This window comes from Somniosus microcephalus, unplaced genomic scaffold, assembly GCF_052327205.1.
Source record: "Somniosus microcephalus isolate GS21.2 unplaced genomic scaffold, FLI_Smic_1.0 unresolved_chr9, whole genome shotgun sequence".
NCBI classification, from domain to species: domain Eukaryota; kingdom Metazoa; phylum Chordata; class Chondrichthyes; order Squaliformes; family Somniosidae; genus Somniosus; species Somniosus microcephalus.
The window spans coordinates 38,051,372-38,059,349 of NW_028225187.1; the positions used below are offsets into that span (position 1 = coordinate 38,051,372).

The 7,978-nt window shown below is 45.9% G+C and overlaps 2 protein-coding genes and 1 pseudogene across 2 annotated transcripts in view; 1 reads left to right on the forward strand and 2 right to left on the reverse strand.

Moving 5' to 3' along the window:
* Positions 1-3,160, reverse strand: part of LOC147085083 (leukocyte immunoglobulin-like receptor subfamily A member 3) — a 118,995-nt gene extending 115,835 nt beyond the window's left edge. Inside the window, exon 1 of the mRNA XM_085979427.1 lies at positions 2,854-3,160. Coding sequence (XP_085835553.1) covers positions 2,854-3,160 — 307 coding nt within the window. The remainder of the gene's footprint in view (positions 1-2,853) is intronic.
* Positions 3,161-5,930: 2,770 nt separating this feature from the next.
* On the forward strand, positions 5,931-6,475 carry LOC147085084 (histone H3-like; annotated as a pseudogene).
* A 739-nt stretch (positions 6,476-7,214) lies between these two features.
* Positions 7,215-7,604, reverse strand: LOC147085085 (histone H2A type 2-C-like). The gene has a single exon (XM_085979301.1). The coding sequence runs from the start codon at positions 7,602-7,604 to the stop codon at positions 7,215-7,217; it is 390 nt and encodes a 129-aa protein (XP_085835427.1).
* Positions 7,605-7,978: the final 374 nt, after the last annotated feature.

Genomic DNA, 7,978 nt, shown 5'->3' on the forward strand with positions numbered 1-7,978 from the left:
GGTTTTTGTAATGGCAACACCGGGGTTCTGCCCAAGTGGTAGGTAGAATATCTATCCCAATATGACTAATGTTTAACCAGATGGTTCTCACTATTCTTACTGCTGTGTCTTGCAGAACAGGAACACACTCTGAAATAGCACATTTAAAGTTCTGGGGTTTCCACAGGGGAAGCTCTACAGATATGGAGAGACAGCCACATAATACCAGTTATGAGTAGTGCTACATGGTATGTGCCAACATTGTTGAAGGTGAGCAGAGGTGTGGCAATGCAAAAGGTTTAGGAGGATAATTCACTAAAGCAGGAGTCAGTTAGTCTAATGCTTTACCAATCATAACAACTGTCACGAATAGAAGTGAAAGACACTGGATGTGAGCGACCAGTAACTCCACAGATTTTCTACTGCCAGGTGATTGACCGGCGGGTTCAGTCCCATTCATGTTACTGGGACTGAATATCGGGCGGGGCAAATAACACGCGGCCAATAAGATTCCGCCCGTTTGTCGCTTCTGCCAAAGACGAAATTCAGCTGTGTAACAGCCGCATCTCTTACCAGTTCAGAAAGAGTATGTTTTGCCAAAGAATGGGGAATGTATTGTTTGTTGCATGAGTGAGGAAATCAGAAACTCTTTCTAGGTGTAGGAATTGAGGTTTTGTTAAGTAAAGCAAAAGTAGGAAGAGTTACCTTCTACAGTTATTAACACAGAGTTACTGAGGTGTGATAATAATTGCCTTCCGAACAATCTCATCTCATAACTGCAGCTGTAAAATCCTGTGCATATATTGGAAAGGTTGCTGATAACGATGGAGGCAAAATGATGAGGGGAACAAATATCGAGGGAGCTCAGTAACAAATTGTCCCGATTGAAAGTGAAGTTGTTGACGTTGTTCTGGTCGGAATCGGAACAGGTAATGGGAGCTGAATTTCCTTTCATATACACACCCGGCTAGTGGTACAAAGAAACACTGGTGATCATCTTTTGTCCTAGACCAGAAGATTAAAAATAATAGATTTTAAAGAATTTATTTTCGTATCGCAACATAAATCTGTAAGGCGCGAGACTCTGAGGGTCAATTAACTTTGAGAGGTGGTATCAAACGGATGATAATGAATTGACTGGTCATTGGCCTAGAAATTAGGTATAGCCCCGCCAGGTCATTAGCGCCTGAAATTTAGCGCTCGGCCGGATTCCCGTAGCGCCCGCCTGAAATTCAGTTGCGCCGCCCTAACATGGAGGCAGGCGCTATTGGAGGATCTGGCTGCCTCGTTTGGGGTGAAGAATGTCAGTTTCAGGTGTCCAGCTGCCGCTGCGCCACCTGATGCGGTGCTGCAGGCTGGGGTACTGCAGGCCTCCTCCTTCTCTTAAGGAGGAGCTGCCTGCAGCCGTGAGATCGCAGCTGGATTCCCCCGGCAAATGAGCCCGGCACCACGGAGAAGTGCCGGGCTCGCGGGAGTGACACACCAATGCCACGGGGGGGTGATGCAGGAGTCCGGGGAGGGAGGTGCTGCCAGGCGGCCGCCGGGAAAGCGGCCGGCCACCCCTCCACCTTTATGAGCCGGCCTCTCGGAGCTGCAAGGCACCGTTTTGCAAACGCTGTTTGCGGCCGCCACGGGAGAGGCAGCCGCAACTGAATTTGGCGGTCGGACCGGAATTGCTTTGGAACCGGGGCCGCTGAGCAGACCGATGACGTCATCGGTGCCGGTGCAGCACTAATGGCTAACGTCGATGTTACGGACCAACTGAATTTCGGGCGCGAAAAAACTTCCGGCGCAAACCACTCTATAGCCCATAAGTGGGCGCAAACGCGACTGAATTTCTAGGCCATTATATTTAAAGTCAATGGAGGGAAAAGCAGGCTTGCAATTATTACACGCGGCCAATGGACATCACCCAATTTACACCACCGCAGGAATGTAAAACTAGCTCTGTTATCATGGGCCACAATTAGAGAGATATGCACCAGAACTCTCGACATCCCTAGGGGCGTAAAACGGCGATTTCCGATCATCCTTCCATCATACCCACCGCCCGCCCCACATTATTTTATTTTCCATTGAAAACAATGCAAAGCAAAAGCGAGCAGGATATATAATGGGCAGCATTCCCACATTGCCCATATTATCCAGCTGAAGTTGAGGCAGCCACACACAGGCAGCCAACATCAATAGAGACACCAACGGCATCATTCAGATGCTTTGCTATTAATTTCGTCTAGCAATTCTTATATTACATTACTGGTTTTTAGCCTGCTGCCTTACCTCGGGTTAATTCGTTATAAATTTCTTTCCTGAAGATGTTGCAGTATTAAATCATATCGGGTGTAACACAGAATGTGAGCAATGCAATCGGCCTCCCATTATACGCACCGGGGTGTGGAACAGGCAGAAGAAGCGATGCCGCCCATTATACCATTGCTGCCCAGGAGGAAGTTCTACCCCATAAAGACGCAGCAGAAGAACAATTCTAGAGGTCGCTACAATTTAACGTGGTAACTCGGTAAAAGCATATTTTTGCGGTGAAATTTGTGTTGTGCGGAAGCACAAAATGGTGGCAATTAATCGGTCGCCCCTTTTGCACACTGCCCAGTTTCCGTTTCCACAGAGAGTTGAGCACACGCAATAAGATTTTTACCAGTTATCAGAGCCAAGTTTTATAGGTAGATATTCAGTTCCATTGCAGTCAATTGATGTCAACATCAGGCGGGACCAAAAACGTGCAGCAGATTGGATAGCGCCCATTTGTGCACCAGCCCAAGAGCAATATCTACGTTTCTTCAACTGAAGGTGTTGCTGATCTCTGGAAGCCTTTATACAAAATTGGAATGGCATAAAATATCAGAAAGTATAACTCACTTTGGACGGTCACAGCATCACTGGGAATAGAGTTAATCCGGCGTCCGGACACTTGTTTCTCATAAAGGCATTTGTAGCATCCGTCACTATTGGTATTTACATTTATTATTGAGTTAGTAAACGATTGTTGTTCCTTGTATATTTCATTGGTTGTATTGCCAACCGGCCACCTGAGTAACCACTGAAGCTGACCGAAAGTGTAACCATTGGCAGCATCGCAGATAATGATGAGTTCTTCTCTGACCAGATATACCGGATAACTGGGCCTTGTTGAAGGAGGTGGGGGGTCTGAAATGATAGAATTCATTGCTGATGTTACACTCAGGCTCTGAATGATGAATAAGCAAATTAACATTGCATTAACACATATGATCTGGTGTGCGTTCAGTGTCACAATGTTGCTGCTGTGTTAGAACAAATGTAAACTTCATTACATAAAGGACAGAAAATAACAGGTTCCTGGCAAAGTTTGTTCTATAATAAATGGACCAACACAATTATAATAATATACACCAGTGAATATCACGCACTTATTGTACAAACTATCGTTGCATTCCGTGGTATTTAGATGATTAAGAGGTGATTTTATTGAAGTTATCAAGATATTATGGGTAACATAGGGTCCTAAATTTAAATAAAGAAAACTACGATGGCCTGAGGCTGGAGTTGGGTAGGATTGATTGGGGAATGTCACTCAAAGGGTTGACGGTGGATAGGCAATGGCAAACATTCAAAGACTGCATGGATGAACTACAGAATTTGTTCCTCACTGTTTGGCATGAAAATAAATCCAAAAAGTTGACTCAACCGTGGCTTACAAGGGAAATTAGGGATAGCATAAGATCCAAGGAGAGGACATATAAATTGGCCAGAAAAAGCAGTAAACCTGAAGATTGGGAGCAGTTTAGTATTCAACAAAGGAGGACAAAGGGATTAATTAAGAAAGGGAAAATAGAATATGAGAGTAAACTTGCGGGTACATAAAAACTGACTGTAAAAGCTTTTATAGATATGTGAAGTGAAAAAGATTGGCGAAGTCCAGCATAGGTCCCTTGCAGTCAGAATCAGGGGAATTTATAATGGGGAACAAAGAAATGGCAGACCAATTAAATACATATTTTGTTTCGGTCTTCACAAAGGAGGACACAAATAACCTCCCAGAGATGTCGGGGAACATACGGTCTGATGAAAGGGAGGAACTGAAAGAAATCGGTATTTGTAGGGAAATGTTGTTCGGGAACTTGATGGGATTGAAGGCCAATAAATTCCCAGTGCCTGATAATCTACCTCCTTAGGGTACTTAAGGAAGTGGCCCTAGAAATAGTTGATGCTTTGCTGATCATCTTCCAGCATTCGATGGAATCTGGAACAGTAACCCATGGATTGGAGGGTAGCTAATTTTATCCCACTATTCAAAAAAGGTGGTAGAGAGAAAACAGGGAATTACAGACCGGTAAGCCTGACATCGGTAGTGGTGAAAATGCTAGAGTCCATTATAAAAGATGTAATAGCAGAGCACTTGGAAAACAGCGACAGGATCGGACAAAGTCAACATGGATATACAAAAGGTAAATCAAGCTTGACTAATCTACTGGAATTTTTTGAGGATGTAACTGGTAAAATAGATAAGGGAGAACCAGTGGATGTGGTGTATTTGAACTTTCAGAAGGCTTTTGACAAGGTCCCGCATAAGAGATTACCGTGTAAAGTTAAGGCACATGGGATTGGGGGCAAGGTATTGACTTGGATAGAGAACTGGTTGGCAGACAGAAAGCAATGAATTGGAATAAACGGCTCTTTTTCTGAGTGGCAGGCAGTGACTAGTGGGGTGATGCAGGGATTGTTCCTTGGGCACAAGATATTCACAATATATTTTAATGATCTAGACAAGGGAACTTGATGTAATATCTCCAAATTTGCAGACGACACAAAGCTGGGTGGCCGTATGTGCTGTGAGGAGGGTGCCGAGACTCTCCATGATGATTTGGACAGGTTGGGTGATTGGGCAAAAGAATGGCAGATGCAATATAACGTGGATAAATGCGAGGTTATCCACTTTGGTGGCAAAAACAGGAAGGCAGATTATTATCTGAATGGCAATAGATTGGGAGAATGGGAAGTGCAACAAGACCTGGGTGTCCTTGTGCACCAGTCGCTGAAGGTGAGCATGCAGGTGCAGCAGGCAGTTAAGCAGGCAAATGGCATGTTGGCCTTCGTAGCGAGAGGCTTTGTGTACAGGAACAAGGATGTCTTGCTGCAGTTGTACAGGGCCTTAGTGAGACCACATCTTGGTTATTGTGTGCAGTTTTGGTCGCCTTATCTGAGGAAGAATGTTCTTGCCATGGAGGGGGAGCAGCGAAGATTCACCAGACTGATACCTGGGATGGCAGGAATGAAGTATGAGGAGAGCTTGGGTCGATTGGAGTTTAGAAGAATGAGAGAGGATTTCATTGAAACTTATAAAATTCTAACAGGACTAGACAGACTAGATGCAGTAAGGATGTTCCCGATGGTGGGGGTGTCCAGAACCAGGGGTCACAGTCTAAGGGGTAATCCATTTAGGACAGAGATGAGGAGGAATTTCTTCACCCAGAGAGTGGTGAACCTGTGGAATTCTCTACCAGAGAAGGCAGTGGAGGCCAATACATTAAAAATATTCAAGAAGGAGTTGGATATATTTCTTAAGGCTAAAGGGATCAAGGGATATGGAGAGAAGGCAGGGACAGGGTACTGAGATTGAATGATCAGCCATGATCTCATTGAATGGCGGAGCAGGTTCGAGGGGCCGAATGGCCTACTCCTGCTCCTATCTTTTATGCATCTATGAAAACGCTTATTTCCTTCACTAAAATTGGCGGGCATTTTGAAATGGGCGATGAATCCCAGCTCAGCCAATCGGGGACTGAGTTTCTAGCATTTCATTGATTGGTCAGAGTTGGGATTAAACAGCCTGGCTTTCGGTCTGCAGCCAATCAGTGCTCGGGGCGGTCCATCACTGAGTATAACAAGGCGGACACACTGCAGATTCCGCATTGACAGTCCCTTTGTTCCAGATTTTGCTGAGATCAGTTGAGAAAATGGCCAGGACCAATGAGACAGCGCGCAAATCGACCGGACGGAAAGCTCCTCACAAACAGCTGGCGAAAAAAGGGGCCCGGAAGAGCGCTCCAGCCACGGGCGGAGTGAAGAAGTCCCATCGCTACAGACCTGGCACTGTGGCTCTGAGGGAGATCCGCCACTACCAGAAATCCACCGAGCTGCTGATCCGCAAACTGCCCTTCCAGCGCTTGTTGTGGGAGATCGCTCAAGACTTCAAGACGGACCTGCGCTTCCAGAGCTCGGCCGTCGTGGCCCTGCAGGAGGCCAGTGAGGCTTACCTGGTGGGACTCTTTGAGGACACCAATCTGTGTGCCATCCACACTAAGCGAGTCACCATCATGATCAAAGGCATCCAGCTGGCCGGCCGCATCCACAGGGAGCGCACCTGAACTCCCCCTGCCCGGCTCCAGACTTTAGCACCAAATGCAACAACGGCTCTTTTATGAGCCACCAAATCAGCAAAGGAAAGTGCTGCAATCTGTGCAAGGCAAATTGGTCTGCACACACCGTGCAGGTCTTGTAGTGTTACCTTAACTGGGGATTTACAAATTGGGGGCAGTGAATATCTGACGGAGCGTTTATGATCTCGGTTGAAATGTGAGTGAGCTGCCCAGTAGACTGAATGAACTCGCATAGTGTGAGTCGGAAACTTTAATTGGCAGTTCTGATTGTGAATTGATACAACTCCACATACCGGGATAGATCCGCGCGAGAGAGAGAACGAGGTGTCTGAATATTGAATCTCACCTTTAAAACCAGCTCTTAATGCAGGACAGGTGGGAACTTTAGTTATTATTTGAAATATTTTAAATTAACCAAAGCTGCAATTCTGGTTCGATCCTGTCTGCTAATTAAAAGGGGAAATGTTTGTATGGTTCCGGATGTACATATTTCTCCCTTTGGAATTATTGTCCCAATAAGGAAATGTAAGCCCAACAACCGCTCACTCACTTTATACTCGGTTCTTAACATCCGTTCATATTCGGCTCTCCCAACAACGTGTTCATTGAGTGTCGGTCTCACGTTAGTGTCCGTGTGTTTTGTTTTACTCTGAAGCCAGTCCTTCTCTATATCGATTCACTGATCAGAATATTCTCTCACAGCATGCCCGCTGCACTGTTTGTAGATCTAGATTTCTACATGTTCCACAGTCAGTGTCCTGTTTATAACAGAAAATGGCTAAATAGTGAGCAACCCTTTCCCAGATACAGTGGGTGGCTCTGAAAAGAGCCTTTGGGTTATTAGATTAAATCCTGTCCACTTTACTTGCTCTTGGAGCTGGCAGTGCTGGTTTTGTTGGGTAGCAGCACCACCTGGATATTTGGCAGCACCCCGCCCTGAGCGATGGTCACCTTTCCCAGCAGCTTGTTGAGCGCCTCGTCGTTGCGGATGGCCAGCTGCAGGTGCCTGGGAATGATGCGGGTCTTCTTGTTGTCGCAGGCCACGTTGCCGGCCAGCTCCAGGATTTCAGTGGTCAGATACTTGAGCATAGCAGCCATGTAGACCGGGGCTCCGGCACCCACACGCTCAGCGTAGTTGCCCTTTCGCAGGAGCCTGTGATAACAGCCCACAGGGAACTGCAATCCAGCCCGGGAGGAGCGAGATTTGGCCCTGGCCCGAGCTTTACCACCGGTTTTTCCTCTTCCAGACATTTCCACGTTACACTCGTTCAGAGAAAGAATGAAAATCTCCTCCCACATCTGCCCTTCTTATAGCTTCTGGAGGAATGCAGATAGCGTACTTGTGATTGGTCGCTCTATGGTCAACTGCATTGGTGTTTTCTGGTGACCAATCACAGTCTGTTTTTTCCCGCCAATGAAAAGTGTGTGGAAATAACTGCCTCAACAGTCAAACTGCCAACCATTTTTTAATTTCAAAAAGGCTGCCAATATTTTCCTAAACCAGCGAATTAAGTTAATAAATTGACGATCAGCCAAAGATTTCTGGACATTTTTTTATTCCTTTTGTCTTATTGCAACTCTCCCTTGCAAATTCTAGGCTGTTACAATTAGGATTAATGTTGGGT

What these genes read in the sequence shown, in the direction of transcription:
- LOC147085085 (XM_085979301.1), bottom strand. Translation starts at nt 7,604, where the DNA reads ATGTCTGGAAGAGGAAAAACCGGTGGTAAAGCTCGGGCCAGGGCCAAA.